Source organism: Nuphar pumila, chromosome 1 (genome assembly GCF_984573655.1).
Source record: "Nuphar pumila chromosome 1, dmNupPumi1.hap1.1, whole genome shotgun sequence".
NCBI lineage: Eukaryota > Viridiplantae > Streptophyta > Magnoliopsida > Nymphaeales > Nymphaeaceae > Nuphar > Nuphar pumila.
Genome location: NC_143249.1, coordinates 7,869,209 through 7,891,946, shown reverse-complemented (window position 1 = coordinate 7,891,946; position 22,738 = coordinate 7,869,209). Strand labels below are relative to the sequence as shown.

The following is a 22,738-nucleotide window of genomic DNA, read 5'->3' as shown; positions in this document are numbered from 1 at the left end:
GCCTGGACTCAGCTCGGTCCGTTGTGCAAAGCCCTTACGAGCTAACGAGCCGGGCCGGGTCAGGCTCGGTACTCGACACGAGTCGGTTCGAGCAAGGTCGGTATAGGCTCGGGTCGAGCTCGAACCCGACTCGTGACCGACCATTTTGGACAAAACCCTGGGTGCGGGTTGATTGCACCCAAGGTTTATTGACCGATGCGATGTGGGTGCGGCAGCCTATTTGGCGAGTCCATGTGACATAGAATATAACATATAGAAATTGCAAACTTACTTTTGTGTATAGAATAACACATCTCCTTTATGTCTATCGCAATAACCAACAATATATAACTCTGTTTTTAGTGGTCTCCTTTTGCATTCATCTTTGCGTAACCAAAGCTAGACAACATAGAATAGTCTGGGGACTCAAAACACTTCTGAAGGTTTTCTATTTACTAGAAATGTGGTGGTATGACTAACTTTTGTCTGTGAATTTTTTGTAACACCACTAGACCAGACAACATTGAAGATAAAAGAACTTCAATGATAATTTTTGGTGTTGTCCATCAGGGCCCTTTTCTTTAACCTATTTTGGTTAAAAGAGAGTTTATTTTCAAATGAGTCATTATCTCACCAGAATGAATTCCCTATTTCTGGGGCCACAATCAATGGGAACCATTTTCTCTTCAATTGCCTTTTCCTATGGAACTGATTTCATATGCCCCCTAGAGGACAACTTTCCAAGCCATTCTCCCAGCTTGTCATAAAACCTTATCAACTCATTTGCTCTCTTCTGTGAGTACCACTCTGTCCACTTGCAATAACATCCATCATTGAATAGTGACCTATCAGTGTTATGTCAGTGACCGCTACTCTATACACGGACAACCATGTCCGCTTTCATTCATCTCCTACCATGTCTTCAATCATGATGGTGGAATCCACATGACTGAAATGGCTCCTGTAGAATGCTCTCAGGTCATATGTCAAAATCTGAACTCCAAAACTTTGAAAATGCACAAAGAAATGAAGAGAAACATTATGTGAAAAATGATATGTAGCTTGGAAACTGTGTTTTTCTGGTTCGTATGTTGTTAGAATGCCAATTGTTAACACTGACATTTGATATAAATGACGTCGAACTGTTATGGAAAATGTTGGATGACCACATTTGCTTTCTCCCTTATATTTGTATCAGAATAAATTGAAGCAATGCAGTAAGGGGCATAATTAAAGATGTTATAGCTTTTACTTTCACATAGTGATAATGAATAGTTAAGCTTCATGGTGAACTCTGATGAGGGCCACTATAGAATGTATACAATGTCAATGCCTACCAATAGTAAGTTTGTCACTTACCTTTCCAAAGTGAAACAAACAGCAAGAAACACATTTCCCTCTATGAAAGAAATATGTAAAAATCAGTTTTGTATGAAGAATTTCTCATATGATTCGACTTTGATGTGAAAAAGTGAATATGAAAGTATTTTCTCCTGCCCATGTCTAAGACAAATGTGCCCTTAGATAAGATTTAAATTCATTAGATGTGTGCTATCCCCTTCCATTACATTGGAAAATGCAAATGTTTTCCTTGAAATTATTCTTCACAAAGGTCTTAAATTCTTTAAAATTCTATACACTAAGTTTGTGTTTGAGAGAGTAAATCCTGGCAAAATGGGCGTAATCATCAATAAGAATAACACAATAGCATGTGGTAGACAAAGAATTGGTGGCCCTCATACCATGTAAATCTGGCTGTAACCTTCTTAGGAAGAATCAAGAAGAGGAAAAGATACCCAGATGCATTGTGACTTGTAATGTTTTCTCTATGGCCAGAGGAAATGCCATATTGTTTAATTTATGTATGAAAGCCCTAATTAAGGTAGTACAAGCAGACTTAAAATAATAAAAAACTACAATGCACCACCTACAAGTGGTATAACACAATAATTATAAATTACTGATAAAAATAAGTGGTGACAATGACAGAGAAGAGAAAAATGTATCTTCACTCTGCTACTGCTAACAGTTTCTCACTGCATCCTGAATTTTTTGGGTTCCTAGTTCTCTTGTCTATCTTACTTCACTAAATATTTTTGTCTTTTCTGTAGCTGGTGGAAAATGGTTATGGAGTATGGACAATACTGATTTCCATCTTCAATCCCGTTTAGAACTTATCATTTGACCAAATCCTTTTTCTAGATTCATTTCAGGACTCATTATTAGCTGAATTCCATTCCATTGAAGGCAGTCTCTTTAACTCACTAACTAGATTTTTATGAAACATAAAAAATCATTTCTTACTAAAAGCTTTCCATGCAATGGGAGCTACATGTATTAGTTGGGTAATGAAAATTCAAAGTTAACCATTCCACATGAAATGAAATATTCACATCATCTTGAAAAATTCAAAGGTAGTCCTTTAGCCAGTTCGAAATCCAAGATTACATTGTCCTAAGACCTGGAAAATAATAGAAAACATGCTTCAGAAGAAAAGAAACAAAAGACATGTTTGACAAATTTATTATGCTTTTGGTCTCTAGATTAGTATCAAAGTAATGTGGGGAAATTTTTTTATAAGGAAAATTCCATTTAGGGGACAACCTTTTGCCCTTAATTTCAAATATGGGCCTCACGTTTCTGAAATTCCAAATCTGGGCCTCTATTGTCATGAAAACTGCCAAACAAGGGCCTTTATTTATTATTGTCTTTTAACCCAGGTTAAATCACAAGCCAAATTACAGCACTGACCTTTTTTTCAAAGTACAACAGTGACTTTCATCATTAAGAGTTCACTGTTTACTTTTTCTTTTTTATAAGGATCAATGAATACTTTTCAATTTTCTAGGGTACAATGCAAGAAACCGAAAATAAATCACATTTTTCAAGATGGTATATGTTGACCTGAGGTCCATATTTGACTGTTTTTAGGGAAAGTTTGGTCCATATCTGGAATTTCAGAAACATGTGGCCAATTTTTAGAATTATAGGCAAAAGGTTGGCCCATAAATGGAATTTTCCCTTTTATGCAAATATTAGTATGGAAGAGTGTTCACCTTCCCCTTCTTTACCTAGCAGACTGCTTGTGCCCTGCGTTGTGCTCAAGTGAATGAAGTATGCATTTCTTCTATCCTTGTTATCAAAGTTCCATAGTTTTCTATCATTATTATCCTTGATTCTTTGTTACCAAAGTCATTAAACAAGCATGGGTAAGGTCTCGGTTCTCACTAACTTGCAGGTTCCCTAGGGACAAAATAGTTTTGCACAAAGAGGAAAATTGAATAAATAAGGACGAGGAAATTATAAAAGAAATGTGAAGAAAAACAATAGCAACTGAAAATAGATGACAAACCATGTAAGATTGCACAATATGTTGCATAAGTGGAAAGATCAAGGCCTACCTACTATCAAATAGAGATTACAACCAGAGTAAATGTAGCAGTCATGTGGCATATATCATGATATTTGCATCGTATGTGAGGCAAAAAATAAAAGGCATCTTAGTGTCTCATCGCTTCACATCATATTATATATAACAGTAAATTAGGGATGGCAGTGTACCGGGGCAGAGGCGGGGGACAGGGTCTCCACCCCTGTTCCATTTCAAAATTTTGCCCTCCATCCCGCCTTCATCCCCGCACGGGTTTTGATTTTAACCTCCATCCCCGGTGTTAAAAATATAAAAATGTAATATTATATAATATAATAATATATATTATTTATTTTTATTTTCGTCTAGTTCATTTTGAACTAGACTATTTATCTAGTCAAGATCACATTAGATCTTGACTAGAGATATAGTCGTTGGACCTAGTCTAACAGCTATAAATAGAGCCCTTGGACTTTGAGAAGAGCTCTTCTCCCCTCTCTCTATTCTTGTATAAATAGGGGTGATCCCCTCTCCTTTGTAATTCAATGCTTCTTAAGCATTTTTGATGAGAAATAAAAGTTTATTATTTTATCTTATGTTCTTTCATTTATACCCTTTTGTGGGTTGTGCTTGTAGTGTCTCCAATGGACACCTATTGTGAACTTTTGTACTTTTGTGGAAGACCATCATTTCATTACACCTGGTTCATTTCCCGTTTCTTGTCCTCCATCCCTTGTCTAAATGGGGTGAGGCAGGGCAGGGCCCTGTTTCCACTGTTCTTCCGTCGCTGCTGCCTTCCGCTTTTAGAAAAAGAAGAGGAAAGAGAGGAGAGAAATGAGAGCTCGTGCGGCTCGGTAGAGGAGGGAGAGAAAGAATAGAGGAGAGATTTGAGAAAGGGTTTTATGTTAGGGTTAGAAATATATATATATATATATATATAGGATTTTATAATATGTATAAGGGTATAATAGTAATTTTCTTAATGGGGATCGGGGACGGGGCGGTGGCAAGAGTAAGTCCATCTGCTCCTCCATCCCCATACAAGTTTTGATTTTAACCTCCATCCCCGGTCCATTCCCCGTTTTATGTCCTCCATCCCTGGTCCAAACAGGGTGAGGCAGGGCGGGGCACCGTTTTCCCCCGGTCCACTGCCATCCCTACAGTAAATTGACTAAGAATGAACCATGAGTTATTGAACTCAAAGTTAGCATACATATCTTCAATATTTGTTGTTTATCTGGATATTTTGAAACAGAATTTCCCAAGCATATCTTGATAACTCATTTATGATGACACAATATGTGACACAATCTGAGATTCTTTTAGATGGTGGTAAAGAAGGGGACTGTTTGCATGAGACTATCCCTTAACTTATTTCCCATGGTTTGAATGTATCTTGAATGGATGCCAAAGGTGTCATTTTGTGGGGGCTTTAACTCAGAGTTACCGGAAGCTTCTTAGGTAGGTGGGATGCATGCTTCCCGGAAACTCGCTTCGGAAGCGTCATACTCCCCTCTTCCGAAACTTCATGGGAATCTTGATTCCCCCACACTTCTTCTATGCTTCCCACACACATGGTCTATGCTTCCTATATGCTTTTCTCACGTTTCTTTTCATGTTTTTCCTCTCTAGCTTCCACTCACTTCCCCATGTATTTTCTCTAAATTGGTAACCATCATTGTTAGATTCTAACAAAAATTAAACTCTTTTACTGAAAAATCATGAAATATAAGAATGATCAATTTTATTTGCTTCTTGTTCGATTCCTATTCAGTTACCACATTGTTTTATTTTTTATTCCTATTTCACTTTCAAATTGATACTTCACTTCCTACTTCCTATAAATTTTAAAATGCCTTGCTTCTCGCTTCCGCTTCCTGTATCGTTTCCCGCTTCCTAGTTTGTTCACCTTGCTTTAACCCAAGTCTATGGGTCAAACCTTGATTATTGTGTGGGTGGTTAAAAAACAATAGATTATCAAATCAATAGAGCTATATGTGACCTTAAACAAGGTCCAATCTGTATTTTAGGCATCTTATTCTCTTTGAGGAGTAACCATTATTTTCTTTTACAATATGTATCAAGATCATCAGTTCTAAATTTTGTTATCATTTGTTTGCATGGTGGCCTTTTATTTTTCATATTTGTACTCCTAAATGGCCTCAAATCAGCGTAAGCCATGAAGCTTCATGTGGGAGAACTTTATCTGAAGTCTTGCTTGCCATTGATCTGGGGTTGGCAACCTGTTAGCAACCATACTGATCGAAATTTTCACTTTTCATTCGTGCTGTTTTTTTTTAATATTTTTGTCTTTGATATTTTTCCCCAGTTTGGACAAACCTGACAGTTATATCCATGCCGCCTAGGATCCAGTATATAGAACTATATGTTTCTGTCCAATTTATGATGCATCCTGTAAGCTTACCCGGCATTCAATGAATACCCCGTGGTTTTGTTGTCCTATTGGGTTACACCTCGAGACTGATTTATTGTAATATGGCAGTTATCTATGGGAGGAATGGAAGGCGAGGCGCATGGAAGCAAAGGAATCAGTTGCAGATGATGCATTGAAGTTTTCTAATATGCGGTTTGTTTCATTAGAGGTATGTTTCCCACTATCTTTTCTTCATCTACATATTTTCATGTGACATCTTTAGTATGATCACTAGATGTATTTTGGAGAAATGAAAATGGCATCATAGCTTTTGAAGGCCAGCTGACACGATTCTTAGTCACCCTTGCACCAAAGCATAAGCTATTATACTTGATGCTTAGCATGTACCAGTGTATTGATTGTGACTTGCTTTGCATCAGACTGGATTCTATGCACTTGTTAGATACTACTGCACATCTGTTATTTGGTCATCAGCATAAGTGGCCCGCAAAGATTTTCAATATTCTAATTTTTTTAAAGAAAAAAATATATAGTTGTGAATCTTTCTGAATCTGTGTTCGAATTTAAGTTTTCTTGCCAGAGTGATTTGTTGCATATACGCAAAACCCATGAACATGATACATCTGTGTGTGTGTGTGTGTGCAGGTGTTGACTTTTGGTACTTATGTATCTTACTCTACCATTGCAAAATCTTTACAAGTTGATTTCCTCTAGTTTATGATTGCTTCACAGCTTCTTTTTAACATTTACCTAATTTTATTGTCTTTCTTTTTGGTTGTTTTGTAAATGATCGTTCAATGTGAGTTGTCCAGTATATAACACGGCATCAAATGTTAAAGCATGCCTACATGTCAAATGCTTGTGTAGCTGGTTTCTGTACCTATATTTCCCTTTTTTGGCAGTTTTTACCTTAAGTATGGTAGAGGCATGCTCATTTATGTTTGATGCTTCCATTCAACCCTTTCTTGGTCATGGCGAGAACGAAGCAGGGTGTGGGAGCTTCCAAAATAAGATTCCGTTCTACTCTTAAGGACCTTGATTTCATCCATAAAGGACAAAGCCTCCAATCTAATTTCAAGTTCCACAACACAAGCATCCCATAACATTGCTGGAAGTCTAGGGAAGGAAAGAGGAAGGGAGGTACAAAAGCCCACATAATTTTTTGGCCTTGTTATGATGGAAAATCTTGGTGTTAAATAAATGCATTGGACCTATGGCCTACCCATGTACGTACTATATTCTTGGGTTGCTGGAGGCACAGTAAACTAGAAACCTTTGTTTGCTTTGGGAATGAGAAACAAAACATCTCCCTAAAGTTGAAAAGCCATAGGGAAGCTCGCTTTGCTTTCATGGGAATTAGCTGGCAATCATGAATTTCACTTCTTGGGCTTGCTTTTCTCATAAATGGAAGAATGACTTTGACTAGTTTGGACTTTATAAGCACAATTTCAGTTTAGTTTTGTTTCTCAAAGCTGCATGTACGTTTGATGTTGATACTCTTCCTTTTTAAACAAATGATTCATTGATATACTGGTGTAGTTCACAGAATTTTCTTTCCACTTGCTAGAGACTTCTTGTTTTTCATATAACATCCTGCTGGCCTGCTTAAACAAAATCCTTCTTTTCTAAATGATTTTTGTTTCCTATTTCCTCCTCTAGCAGCTGCTATGTATGCTATAGTCTTTCTTATTCATAACATTAGAGGGTAGCATTTTTTTTATTAGTATCAAACAAGGTTGTAAAAGTGTATGGTAATCCGTATAGGCCAGGATCAAAATAAGATACTTATTGTAAAAAATCACAATTTTCACTAAAAAAATCTAAAAAATCCAAAAAAAGTCATAGAATGCAAGAACAAAATACATTTATACAATAAAATTAACTAAACATAAATATTGTCATTAAACATTCATGATTCAACTAAACATCACATAGATGTCTCATGTTACAATCAACTAAATATAGATTCCATTGCACATAAGTTTTGTGACAAAAGATACAAAACAACATGAATCATCTTCACTATCAAACATCCACGTTCTGCATCATAGATATCTTGTTTTGGGCCTTGTGGCTCTTCAGTTGGTTGTTGTGCAGCCATTGCCCGAGCATGTGCCAATTTTAGTGTCACTCGCTGCCTTAATCTAATATTCATATTTCTAATTTCTTTTATATTAGCACGTAGATATGTATGAAGGAGTAGTAACCAATGTCCGCACTTGTGGAGGGGTGACAACCAATTTCCCGATAACGGTTGGGTTACATCAAGGATCTGCTTTAAGCCCTTTCCTATTTGCAATAGTGATGGATGAGCTTACGAGATCAATTCAAGAAAATGTACCGTGGTGTATGTTGTTTGCTGATGATATTGTTTTGATTGATGAGTCTAGAGCTGGGGTTAATGCTAAGTTAGAATTATGGAGACAGACATTGGAAGCTAGAGGTTTTAAGTTGAGTAAGAGTAAGACTGAATATATGGAATGTCGGTTTAGTAAGCAACGAAGTAGTGATGTGAGTGTAGTGAAGCTTGGTGAGCAAGATATACCGGTGAATGATTATTTCAAATATTTGGGATCCATCATTCAAAAGTATGGAGAAATTGATGGAGATGTAAATCATAGGATAAAGGTTGGGTGGATGAAATGGAAAAGTGCTACTGGAGTGCTGTGCGATCGTAGAATGCCATTGCGGTTGAAGGGAAAGTTTTATAGGACGACTATTAGACCCGCTTTACTATATGGTACGGAATGTTGGGCTGCCAAGAGACATCATATTCAAAAAATGAGTGTAGCTGAGATGCGGATGCTTAGATGGATGTGTGGAAATACAATAAAAGATAAGATTCGGAACGAAGAGATACGTAAGAAGGTAGGTGTTGCACCCATTGAAAATAAGATGCGAGAGAATCGTTTACGGTGGTTTGGACATATTCGGCGAAGGCCTAATGATGCTCCAGTTAGAAGGTTGGAGAAATGGGAAAATATATTAGTTAAAAGAGGTCGGGGTAGGCCTAGGAAGACTTGGATGGAGATGATAGGAAAGGATATGAATGCTTTGAACCTCACCGAGGACATGGCGTTGGATATAAATGATTGGAGGAAAAGGATTCATGTGGAAGACCCAAAATGAATTTCTTTTTTGGTTCATATCGCTGACCCCAATTGTTTTGGGATGAAGGCGTAGTTGTTGTTGTTGTTGTTGTTGTTGTTGTTTTATATTAGCACGTATCTCAGCTTGTGCCTCATCTGTAGCCAATGAACATCATGTCGTTCTTCCATCAACCACTTCAATATGCTCTTTCATGCAATACGTAACTCCGTGAATTAGTAAATGACAAAACATGCATCTCTAAGATGCATGCTCTCTATGACCATTAGGAATCTCACAGTATCCCTGCCGGGCTAGGTTTGTCGGTGACTCGGTGTAGAACCCAACCTGCTGGGCTGGGTTTGTCGGCGCAGAACCCAGAGAGATTGAGAGAGAGAGAGACATACCTTGCACGTGCAGTCGCCGTTGCAACACCAGATAAGAGTAGGAGAGGACTTAGAGGAGAAGGGGAGGTGCTGGGGGCGTAAATTTTTTTGCCATAATCCCCTGCCCAACCCCCTTTCATCGTATTTTTTTAGTCCAGATTTGGACATTTTTGACCTTGGGTGTGTTAACCGCACCCGAGTTGCGTCGCATCGATGCGGGTGCGGCACCCTGTTGGCCAAATCTCTGTGACATAGGTAAGCTCCTTTCTTTTTTTATGTTTTTAGAAGATATTACTTTACTTTTAGTTGTTTACCCTTAATCTCATTTTTGGTTCCCTTAGAACTCAAAATTTGCCCATAAGTGTGTGATTGAGCATTGGTTTACATCTTTGTAGTGATTAAATTTAGCAATCCATACTCTAGGAGGTTGATGGAGTGTGAAGGTCTTGGAGGATGCCTCTCAGAGGATCCTGCATTGAAATATTGTACACCAGTTGACTTGAAGATGGTTTGAAAGAAATAGTGAAGTGTAACTTTTGTGGTTTTGTAATTTATGGAGGATTGTATATATTTAAATGTCATGTTGTAGGGCATAATAACTCTACCGTCAAATTATGTACACATTGTATTCCTACTGATATTCGTGTCGAGGTTCTTACTAGTCTTATAGAAGATGATAAAATAAAGACATGAGTATGCGCAACATTTGTGTGAGAGAAATTGCCAGAGGTGGCCCCTGATTCAGAAGATGAAGATGAAGATGAAGATGAAGATGAAGATGAAGATGACCCATCATCATCTCAAGTCATTGAACGATGCAATAAACGAAGAAAATCATTGAGTCAAAGTTTGTTAATAAAGGTGACTTTTATATATAGATATGTTTTTGAACTCTAGCTTGTATGTCTTTTCCCTTAGCATGGCATTCTGAAACTAAAAAATGTAACTTTAACTTTTATAATAAGTTATGAAAATCTTTTGGCTTTTGAATATATCATTATTTTGTCTTAACCAATTGTATTTGTGATGATTAGATGCACACAACCAAATGTGTGACTATTAAATATTTAATTAATCTTATTACATAAATATATTTTTCTTGTATTCTATGATTTTTTTAGATTTTTAAAAGACTTTTTAGTGAAATTTATGATTTTTTACGATATGCTATGATACGTATCTTACTTTGGGCTTGACCGATACGGGTTATGATACGCTACTTACAACCTTGGTTTATTGCATCGTTTAATAGCCTGAGATAGTAATAGCATAGTCACAAATATCGGTATCATCTATATCTCGGCAGGCTATTTCTCGGGATATTATAGGTTTGGTGATAAATCTCATGAAAATCTTGGGGCTTAAAAAATATATAAAATAACAAAAATAACAAAAATAACAAAAATAAGTAAGAGAATATCATGTTTAGACAAAAAATACATAAATTATAAATGAAATATGTAAAAAATATAAAAGCTATGTCACATGGGTGCGGGTGCGGGGGTGCGACACTTTAAAAAACCTTGGGTGCGGGGGTGCGGCAGGGCAAAAATGTAAATATATATATATATATATATATATATATATATATATATATAATTTTGAAGTTTTAACAGTTAACATTGTCATAATATCATTCATCATGCATGCAATATATCAACCTAAATATCAATCAAATAAGTAAAGCAATTACATAAATCAACCTAAATATCAATCAAATAAGTAAAACAGAAAAGAACTAAATTACATACCAAAAGTATATCCTACAATGTATATGACGATAAAGTAATGTATCTTATTAATTTTCTTCATCATCATCAAATGCATCATTAGAAGGAATATTGGGCTCAGATAAATCTATGTTTGTCATGTTGAAATCATGCTCTCTCTCGAAGTCACACTCTTCTGGGTTTACATCCCAAACTTTGGATGTTCCTTGTCTGCATTACAAACCCAATTTGAAAATGTTAAATACAATACAATTATATTTAAATGAAAAACTAAGAAATATTCAAATAACTAAGAGAGTAAATTAGTACCTGTATTCACCATTGGTTCGTGAAAGTAGTCAAATATTTGAATGAATATATACTAAATCCTCTGCACGCTTGTTGGTGAGTTTGTTTCTCTTCATGTTGTGGATTTGAGAATATGTGCTCAAATTTCTTTCACAACAATATGAACTAGCAGGTTGCGATAGCAATCTTAATGTAAAACGTTGAAGAAGAGGTGTTTCTGATCCAAATGTTGACCACCATGTGATAGGATCTATATTATCCTCTCTCGCAAATAATGCCGGTCTATATAATCTCGAAGATGAAAATTTTCTAAACTCTTGTGTGACTTGATTTAGAAGATATGCTTATGGAAAAAGTCTTATCATACACATATTTCTATGTCTTGATAACTCTGGGTCTAAATTTGGAGGGACACGACCAATACTACCTGCCTGCCACTTATTTGCATAATATTTTGGATTAAGAGAATATGCCATGCAATGCAAAAGAGTGTTGCTCTTATCCCATATTCTGAATAAAATTGAATGAATATGGTTAAAAAATTCTGAATCATCCAATGCAGGATTTTTTTCTTCATGCTTGAAAACTACAACTTGTATTTTTTCAATCATATTATCCCACATTTCATAAACTCTGCGAAGCATGGGCTCATTCTTATCAACTTCTCTTAACATTTCCTAAATAGGTTGCGTAAATTGAAGAAAATATACCACTCTGTCCCAAAACTCATATCAATAATGAATTTTTTAATTTCTTGAGCCTTACATCATCATCAACACGATAGAATGTCCAATTTTCATCAGTCACCATGCTAACCAAAACATTCTTCATTTTTTTTAATCCTCTTCACCATCACAATGATGGACGCAAAACATGTTTAAGCGACCTTCAACAATTTTAGGTCAGAATACCTATTAAATATAACATTAGCACGATGGTAGTTAACAACAAAATTTCTAATGCTTTTGACATTTCTTTTTAAATCTTCAATCCATGAGCATAAAACATATGCTTGCGAATTTTCTTTTTCTTTAGGGTCAGATTTAAGCTGTGTGCTATACAAGGAGTCCAAAAAATATGAGGGTACTCACTCTCCAAACTCAACGCTGCACTTTTATAAACTGGAGCATTGTCTGTAATGATTTGTACTACTTTCTAATCACCCACTTCTTTTATGATTTCTATAAACAACCCCTTCAAATACTCTGCATTTTTATATTCTCCGGATGCATAAACTGCTTTCAAGAATATTGGGCCACTAAGCGAACAAACAATGAAATTGATCAGTGGACGCCTTTGAATATCTGTCCATCCATCAGAAACAATAGAAACTCCATTTTGCTCCATGAATATTTTTTAATCTCCAGCAACCTCTCCACATTTTTCCTCTCTTCTGCAAGAAGTGTGGTTCATAGTTTTTCTGAGCTTGGAGGCATATAGCCAGTCAAATTACAATTTGCCAAAGATGTTACTAAATCCTTCCAATAAGAATTTCTAGCCGCATTAAATAGGAGTGAACTACAATAAAAATACCTCCCTACTTTTCTATCCATATCCTCTCTTCCATATGTATTGAATGCTGCTTGTATCGTTCCTCTACCTCCTACATTGACTTTTTTTTTTCAGCATCTTCTTGGTGGCTTCCAAATGGTACATTAATTGCACAAAAATCACTAATTGTCTTTCTCTTCTCATATTCTTCCTGTATTTTCTTGTATTGTCTTCGCATTGCCTCATCAACTTTTCTACATCCTAAAATGCCATGTCCTGGTATCTTCAACAAATGAGCCTTCAGTCTTGTGTAAGACTCAACAAAATCTCTTGTTTCCACCGCTTCCTTCTACAGTTTTTGCAAGCTTATCTACATGTACCCATAGTGACCCCACATCATCACTCCCACTACAACTATCAACAAAACTAGCAGTAGAACTCACATGTGGGGATGAGGATGATGCAAGTTCTTTCCCTTTATCCGTCATTTTTGTCTTGAAAACAAAAAAAAAATTATATTAAAATCAATTATGCAGACAATCAAGATTTATAATATCGAGTCCAACTCTCGGCTCATAAAGGAGGGTTGAGGGGTAGGCTCAGTCTGTCAGGACGGCCCAAGCTCTCGTCCCGTCCAGGGAAAACGAGGAGGGGGGGGGGGGGGGAGGGTTGGGGCCTCGCCCCACCCCTGACTGTTAGAAAAATAGGGAGCAAGGAGGAACTCACCCCCTCTCCTGCGAAAACAGGGAAGCAGGGAGGGTCTCGGCCCCTCCCTTGAAATCAGAGGGAGCAGGGAGGGGGGCTCGGCCCCTCCCCTGCCGAAAACAGGGAAGCAGAGAGGGGCTCGACCCCTCCCCTGAAATCAGAGGGAGCAGGGAGGGGGGATCGACCCTTCTTCTGCCGAAAACAGGGAAGCAGGGAGAGGCTCGGCCCCTCCCCTAAAATCAGAAGGAGCAGGGAGGGGGGCTCGACCTCTCACCTGAAATCAGAGGGAGCAGGGGGCCTCGGCCCCTCCCCTGCCGACCCAACAAGAGAGCGAGGGGGGAAGGGTTGGGAAAAGATAGAAGAAGGGGATGAGGGAGAGGTTACCTGAGAGGAGAGGAGAGGAGGAGGTGGCTCCGAGCGTCGTCGGGGTTGCGAGTGGGGTTGACGTTGGCGATCGCTGGAGGTCTACGACGAGGGAGAGGAGGAGGTGGCGTTGGGCTCCCCTGAGAGATGTCGGGAGGAGAGGAGGCGAGCGAGAGAGCAGAGCTGCGCGGGAGAGGAGAGGATTAGGGCAAAAATTTGCCCTAATCCTCTTTCGCATCCCTTTTGATCAGGCAATTTTTTTTTACGTTCGAAAATTGGACGAAAATGACCCTGGGTGCGGTCAACGCACCCAAGGTCGTGTTGACCACACCGGGTGCTGCATGCGCACCCGCATCACGTCGATGCGGGTGCGGCACCTGCTTTGCCAAATCCGTGTGATTTAATATAAAAGAAATAAGAAAAACATATTTAAAATGTAAAAAATAAATAAAAACAGTAAAACTAATAAATAATATCATGAGCGATATTCTCTTGATAATATCACAATATTTTCAAAATATTGCGATATTTTAACGATATTATCGTTTGCTGAATTTACAGCGATAATGTCGCAATATTTTCAAAATATCATCGATATCTGTGACTATGTATAATAGGTCATCTTCATCTTCTAAATCAATGTTGCATATTCTTGTGCTTTTTTTATCATCTTCAATAAGACTAGTAAGAAGCTAAACATGAATATCAGAAAGATTGCGCTGAGTACATAATTTCACGGTGGAGTTGCTATAAGTCAGCTGGTGTACAATATTTCAATGTAGGATTCTTTGGAAGGCATCTTCCAAGACCTCCACCTTCTATCGACCTCTTATGACACACATTACTAAATCTAATCACCACAAAGATGTAAAACAATGTTTAATAACACAGTTTAGTGATAAATTGTAAATTCTAAGGGCAAAAAAATGGAATTAAGGGTAAAATAAAGAAATATTTTGTAAAAATATCAAAAAAGAAAGGGGCTTACCCTTCAACTTCAATTATAAACAAATGAAGCAAAAAATGGATTTTTTACTTTATCTCACTTTCTTGAGTGAAAAATAGGTGAAGATGCACTCTTATATGAGAAAACCGCAAAAACCCTCTCCCTTGTCCAAGAATCGAGCCCCACAACGCTCTCAAGCCTCCTAGGGTGTGTGAGTTCCCCTCTAATGACCCCTACACCTAGGGGTGGCAATCGGGTCGGGTTGGCGGGTTGGCGGGTCGGGTTGGCGGGTCAACATACCTCAACCCGAACCCGACCCGTTTATTAAACGGGTCAGCTGTGGCAAACACGAACCCGACCCGCCAACCCATTTAATAAATGGGTTGGGTCGGGTAAACAGGTTTTCAGGTTTGCGGGTCGGGTTGGCGGGTTGACGGATCGGGTTGGCAGGTCGGGTTGGCGGGTTGACCCACCCGCCTAACCCGTTTATTAAACGGGTCAGCCGGGTTGGCGGGTTGGCATACCCCCAACCCGAACCCGACCTGTTTAATAAATGGGTTACGCGGGTCGACCCGTTTATTAAACGGGTTGGCTTAAGCCCAACCCGAACCCGCCTAAGAGGCGGGTTGGCGGGTCGTGTCAGAAATTGCCACCCCTACCTACACCAATGGGGAAATCAGCCCTAGGGAGGGTTTTAAAACCCAAAACCCAAAAAGTAACTTTGGGACTTTTAAAATCACACAAAGGGTGTATTGTATGATGCACCCTATATCGTACTGTATCGTGCAATACAAAGGGTGTATCCCCCTGTATTGTACCTGATACACATACGATACACACTGTATCACAATATGAGTGTGTATCGTATTGATTTACCTGATAGTAATGATACATATCGATACTTACAACATTGGTATCAAATCCACAATGTACCATATCTTCAGCATTTTATCAGTTTAGTGGCTTTCTTCTTAGGAATTTACAAATAATGTTTTGATTGCGATAAAAAGATAAGGGATCCCTTTTGCATTTTAGATCTAGCTCATTAGTCTCATGTATGGGAGTGGATAAATAGCTAGGCAGCATTGCTGTGAGGGTAAAAAAGCAGGTACAACAATGCCAATTTTGCACCTATAGATCACATGAATAGTGAGCATTTTGACTATTGCATATTTGCCTTTGCTGCCAGGTCATGAAGATTCATGTTTCCAACACAGGTACATTACCCACCCATACACAACGACCAACCACATTAGCAATCTCAATTCCTATGAACATTGAATGTTTAGGAAATTTACCTTGAAATGTCATGTAAGGGTTTTCTCCTTCAAATAGTGATGATAATGCGAACAATATATCTTTATATTTCATAAACTATTTTCAGCTTTATGCATCCCTATGTGATACTGTTATGTTGTTTTTTCTTGCTCGTGAATGCAAACATAGAGGTTTACAGATAAAGAGCGGAAACTTGGAGACCCATATTTGTCTTAAACAAATTTGAATTCATGTCCATGCGGGATGGGGATGATGGGTTTGTTCAGTTCAATTGGTTGGTTTGGAGCATTTATAAAATCAATTCATTTATCTTATTTGAATGCCTATACTGTCCAATAGTTGGTGCTGCAAGGCCAGCTAATTACAACAATATATTTTGCAACCTTTTGAATGCATGGAAAGCAAATTTATCATTAAGCCACTTTAATAAGATGTCATATCCTTTTGTTTGTTGTCTTTGTGCTGTGGACCTTTAAAGAGAAACCTTGTAAATGCTCTCGTAAGTTTTATTGGCAATTGGCAACATATTTATAAACCTGCTAACACTGCACAGTTTCCCCAGGCTCATGTTCTTGATGGAATGACCAAGCTGTTGCAAAAATGACTTTTATCTGGTGAAGGGTTTTATTATTCTTTTCCACGTTCTAATCTGCTTTTATGCTTTCAGTTACCTCAGCAGGAAAATTCATTTGATTGTGGCCTTTTCTTGCTGCATTATGTGGAGTTGTTTTTGAAGGAGGCTCCTTTGACTTTCAACCCTTTTAGTATAACAAAGTTCTCAAACTTTGTAAGTTATCTTCTTTCTGGTGTATTGGTTTAAAGTAAAATAAGTGCAACATTCATTTCATTAGATTAGAACCTATTGTTAGCATCTTCTGCTGAGCTGCGGTTCTTTTCTGAAATTTCCTTCCGTGTTTGCTTGTCATTGTCAACACTATCAGCTTACATTGATTTCCATGGTGGTTTTGCATTTAATGTCATACATTGTTGGTAAGATGTGCTACTTTTTGAAATCAAACACTTAGTTGCTAGCTGCTAAAGAATTAGGAATGTCTTGTTTGGTGTTCCACATGAACAATTAACCTGTGAAAATAGCATCTTTTTTGTTCACTGAGCAATAAACAAGAACCTAATTTATTGCTGATTTTGTTTTCAGCTTAACAAAGGTTGGTTTCCGCCAGCAGAGGCTTCTCTTAAGCGCCTTTTTATCCAGAAGCTAATCTATGAACTTCTTGAGGATCAACCTTGTACAGGTTCTCATATGGTGGCAACTGATTGCCATGAAGCTGCAAAGTTACCTGAAGAGGATTCTGAGAATGACCTGGCTGTTGAATTTGCATCTGATAGATGTGATCCAGCAGGACTGTCTCTTGGACATCCACTTGGTTCTGGTGTTGACAATGGAGGTGTCTCTGAATTGTTGGCACCCTCAATTTTTACCTGTGCTCAAGATGATAAAGAAGGTCTGGGTTACAGGGAAATTTTTGTGACAGGACCTATTGATTCATCTTCTGCAGATGGGCAGTTTCACTCTTTCCAGCATACTGTGTCCATGCAACAATTTGACAGCATCATGATGCAAATGGAGGTAACTGATATCATTCCCTTGATTTTGAAAACATTTTCATCTTGCCCTCACTAAATCAAGCATATGAACAACTCGTTTCTTATCTTCTTTTTTTACTTGTTTACAGAATGAAGCGGATGGAGAATTACCTGGTACTTCATATTTGTCCTCTGAAGAAGCTGAACATGAGTCGGAGTCATGTACATTCTCCAATACGTCCAAGAGCAATTGCCTAGTTGAGCGGAGTGCTAGTGGACTCTGCAGCTTAAGTGGTCAGTATTCAGTGCAACCCAAACCTTGTTCAGATCATTCTGCCTCTTGTGAGTCCTCAAGTTGTGGGTCCCGGTTGGAGCACAATTTGCCAGAAGGAAACCTTGGTGAGAAGCCACAAACCCATCAAGGCACTGACCCTCCCTCGCCCAGCCATAGACCTGCAGATAAGCCAAGTTGCGACTCACCTGAGAATGGAGAATGTATAAATGCAGACGATGATGCAATTGCTGAGAGCAAAGAGAATGCAGATTCGTTCTTCTCGTGCCAAGAAAATCTCCTGGTTTCATTCAATCGGGACATTGAATGTTTAGAAACCGCAGAGGGGTCAGCATTTGTGAGAAAAGAGCTTGAGCTTGAGCCTGGAGACAATGTGGTTTTGGTTGATATTAGCAGCCATGAAAGTCTGTCAGCTGCACAGGGGCAAGAGACAGTGGTTATTGCTGAAGAAGATAGTGCTCATCAACCGCCTCATAAACGCATGAAACTCATGCCTGAAAGACGACGTACACAAATTGTTGCATGTTCCGAGGACATTTAGAACCTGTTTGGGATTATTAGATAAAGCCTGCTGATTTTTTCCATCTGTGCCTTCTGCTGCAGCTCCAGTTGGCATGTGTAGTTTCATTTCTTTCCCCCCCTCACTGAACGAGTTATTATGTTGTAAATATCTCTTCAATAGCTGCTATTAGATAGTTGAAGGGTGCAAAATCATGCATCACCATGCATCACCATGCCCTGAAATAGTCCATAGAGGATGGTCGGTTCTTTTAGTACTGGTATCACTGTTACGGCCAGAAATGTTAGGTCCCTGAATGTTCAGCAACAGAAGAGCTGTCCTGCTTGCTTTGAAAACAAAAAATAATCGATTTCATTGTTGGTCGCAGTTATGTACCTTCATGTCAAAGAGGGATGGTGTCAAAGTGTTTGCCCAAGCTTCTACCCTTCAACCTTATTTCATTTTCTCGGGTCTATTTGGTGTTTTCATGGGAAAGTTGATTTCTCAAAAGTGACCAATATTACGATCTAAAAGTCAAGCTTTCCACTATCATGCTCCAAATTATGCTGAAAAGAAGATGTTGGCACATATCCTTCAAATTCAACTGGTCGGTCCTGATATCCTCCTTTTTTTTGTCCCTGACAAGAAGTGTTATGTGAGCTTTAATTGCAGTAGGAAATGCCTGAGCATGCCTGAATTTTAAAACAAGTAGAAACTTTGGTTTTTATTTTACAAATTCAAGATGGTAATGTTTCAAACTGTTGTGTTTGCCTTGCAAAATTACCCCTTTGAGTCCGGGGAACTTCTCCTTCGGTTGAAGCAGGGTCATGATTGGTAGTGGGAATCACCTTTCCAAGAGAAATCATCTCAAGGATAACATCCCCTATAAGCTACTTCCTGAGAAAGCGAAATTCATTTTCATCTACGTGGAGATTTTCTAAGGTATCTGAGATGGACCAGTTACAAAAATCAAGATTTTTTGAGTGGTGATTAACGATTAACTTTTCTCTCAGTGCCAACAAAGTGAAAGACTAAAGTCACCTATTAGGACTTGTGATTCCTATGTTGTCGTTTGTTAGGATATTTTGATGGATTCAGTATCTTTCTCCTTTTCTTTCTAATGGTTTCTCATCCATTTTCTTATGAAAGAAATCCAGATTTTGCAACAGGTCACCTTATCACGTCAGTTTCCTACCATTTGCCACTGAAGATTCGTGCACACCAACTGATGCAAAAGGCAAGTTGGTCATTTGATAGGGTGATCGACTGATTGTTAATGTTGCAAGCTAAGCGATGGGACATTGATATTGCCATTGTGTGCAATGTAAGTGTTCTTTGGGAACTAATGAAAAAGCGAGAAAGTTTTAGAAAAATGAATTTTGTCACTGCTTCACGTGGCAGCCGGAAGTCATGGCACCTTATTCCCACCTTGGGTTTTATTGTAGTCATGCAAATTTGGCTTTCTCTTTTCCTAAATCGAGTTAAATTCAGTCACGTCTGGGTGAAGGCTTTTTCTTTACAAAAGGTTACCAAAGCATAGAAAAATACTGTGCAACGGCTGCTTAAGCTGATAAATACCTAAAACCACTTCTACTTGAGTCGTAAAAGATTTTATTTTATGACTAAGACTCCATGGACGTGGGGCAATGCCCTTTCCAACCTATACAAATCACAAAGGCCTTGTTTGTTTCATGCATGGGAGAGTGCTGAGCTTAATGTAATTCTTTCTCACCATGAATGAAATAAATACCAAATCATCACAGTGAGAAAGTGCCGTGTGTTGGCACAAGTGGGTCAGTTTTTTTCACCACCTGCCCCATTTTGTGTGTAAATTTAGCCCTAAGGGGTTTGACATAGTGTGATGGGGCCTAGGGCGCTAAGCCGTTGGTCTAGGTTCAAATCCCATGAACATCACCCCATGCACAAGCCTAAACATGGCAATTCCTTGAAGGCAAGGTGTAAGCCCTCAGAGTTTTATGTTGTTAGGACAACAACCATAGATAGAGCCAACACTGCTAGGTCTATGATCTGGGGCAGTAAACTCAGGAGCTCCTCTCAATATGTCGCCCTAAATGTTCTGGATCACCCTTTGACGATGCACCATCTACTATAACAGGAGCTCCCTTTGACGATACACCCTTTGCTATCGTCTGCTACCGTCAGAGCACCCTTTGTCGTCGTCTGCTGTCATCAGAGCACTCTTTACCGTCGTCTACTGCCGACAGGGCACCCTTTGCCATCGTTGTTGTCTATTATCGCTGAAGAACTCTTTGTCGTTGTCTGTTCATGAGAAATAGTTGAACTATTAGAGGAATCAACATTTTGTCTATTGTTCATCATGATACCAGGGTGCAAGCGTCAAATTAAGTAGACAGAGAAGAGCGATTTATAACAGAGATAATGGTGGCAACGTCGAACTGAGTAGAGTAGCGATTTATAGTAGAAATAAGATAAGAGAGTAGTGATTTACAGTAGACATCAGATCAGAGAGTAGCGATTTACAACAAAAATCAGATAAAAAAGTAGTTATTTATAGTAGAAATCAAATTAAAGAGTAGCGATTTATAGTAAAAATCAGATAAAAGAATAGCGATTTACAATAAAAATCAGATAAGAGAGTAGCAATTTACAGTAGAAATCAAATTAGAGAGTAACAATTTACAGTAGAAATTAGACAAGAGAGTAGCAATTTACAGTAGAAATCAGATCAGATAGTAGCGATTTACAGTAGAAATCAGATAAGAGAGTAGCGATTTAAAGTAAAAATTAGATAAGAGAGTAGCGATTTATAATAGAAATCAAATAAGAGAGTAACGATTTATAGTAGAAATAAGATTAGAGAGTAGCGATTTATAGTAGAAATCTGATAAGAGAGTAGCGATTTACAATATAAATCAAATCAGAGATTAGCGATTTACAGTAGAAATCAGATCAGAGAGTAGCGATTTATAGTACAAATCAGATAAGAGAGTAGCGATTTAAAGTAGAAATCAAATCAGAGAGTAGCGATTTATAGTAGAAATCTGATAAAAGAGTAGCGATTTACAATAGAAATCAAATCAGAGAGTAGCGATTTACAGTAGAAATCAGATCAGAGAGTAGTGATTTATAGTACAAATCAGATAAGAGAGTAGCGATTTACAGTAGAAATCAAATCAGAGAGTAGCGATTTACAATAGAAATCAGATCAAAGAGTAGCGATTTACAATATAAATCAAATTTCTACTGTAAATTGCTACTTTCTTGTATGATTTCTATTGTAAATCGCTACTCTATGGTTTGATTTTTACTGTAAATCGCTACTCTCTTATTTGATTTATATTGTAAATCGCTACTCTCTGATTTGATTTTTACACAAAGCAGTGTTAGGAAACGCTCAAGCAAGAAAATGAAGAAACAAGAATAATCAAACCACAAAGAAGAGGAACACACAGATTTACGTGAAAAAACCCTCCCATCAAACTAGAGAGAGTAAAAAAAACCACAGCCGCCCAAAGAAAAATCTTATTGCTCTTTTCAACAGTTACAAGAGAGAAAGAAAAGAAAGAATTTATACAAGGCAAGGGCGACAACCCTAAACCTAAACAAGTCTGGTCCAAGAAAAATTTGTTCTGCCCCAGAGACCCGCCAGGCCCCCCCCGCCCGCTGACTGCACAGCAGGACCCGCACTACCCCCCCCTTTCTAAAAGGAAAAAAACTATGAATCAAGCTCCACAACTCATCAGGTAGAAACGAGAAAACGACCACGTGTTGTAACACAAGCTAAAAACAAAGGTGGAACATACAAATCTATTAACGAGGAGCGGGAGAACATTTTTGTCCAACACATATCTATCTTACAGGAGGACATTTTCCGTCAAAAGCATATCTACCTTTTTTACATGTTATTTTATTATAAAGTCATCGTGGGCAACATTGGTATACGAAGTATTGCGGGTCCCAAGATATTCCTCCGTACACAATGGAACACGTGAATTTGTGTTTCGGGGAGAACACACAACACCCTCTCCACGTGGTAGGACCGACTTGTGAACGTCACCAAGCTGACTGTGAGTTAGAAACCTACAGGAGCACGCTGAGAGTACTCTTTGGTGGGCATAGTGGGGTTGAGGTTTTTACACCGTAAGCTTGCAAATAAGTGAGGTGGTTTTCCTTAATCGTAGAAAAAAAATCCAAAGAAAAGCATGAAGCTGTTTTTATCCGGTAGCAACTAGTGAACAATTTTTCTCAAACGTTGCATGCAATAACCCAACATTGAATAAAATTACCAAAAAACAATGACATCGAGTAAAGCATATTAGCCAAACTAATCCCCGGCAATTTCCCGGGGATTACCCTTCTCCTTAATTCGTGATTATTAAAGACAAAAATCCGTCAACCTCGA

General features: G+C 38.2%; 1 protein-coding gene across 2 annotated transcripts in view; it reads left to right on the top strand.

Moving 5' to 3' along the window:
- The window catches only part of LOC149847861 (putative ubiquitin-like-specific protease 2A), a 53,509-nt gene extending 34,943 nt beyond the window's left edge, over positions 1 to 18,566 (top strand). For both annotated transcript variants that reach the window (XM_090005008.1, XM_090005036.1), the window contains exons 13-16: positions 5,853 to 5,952; positions 16,686 to 16,805; positions 17,175 to 17,606; positions 17,713 to 18,566. In XM_090005008.1, the coding sequence (XP_089861134.1) occupies positions 5,853 to 5,952; positions 16,686 to 16,805; positions 17,175 to 17,606; positions 17,713 to 18,396 (1,336 nt within the window). In that variant the 3' untranslated portion in view covers positions 18,397 to 18,566. The remainder of the gene's footprint in view (positions 1 to 5,852; positions 5,953 to 16,685; positions 16,806 to 17,174; positions 17,607 to 17,712) is intronic.
- The last annotated feature ends 4,172 nt before the right edge of the window (positions 18,567 to 22,738 follow it).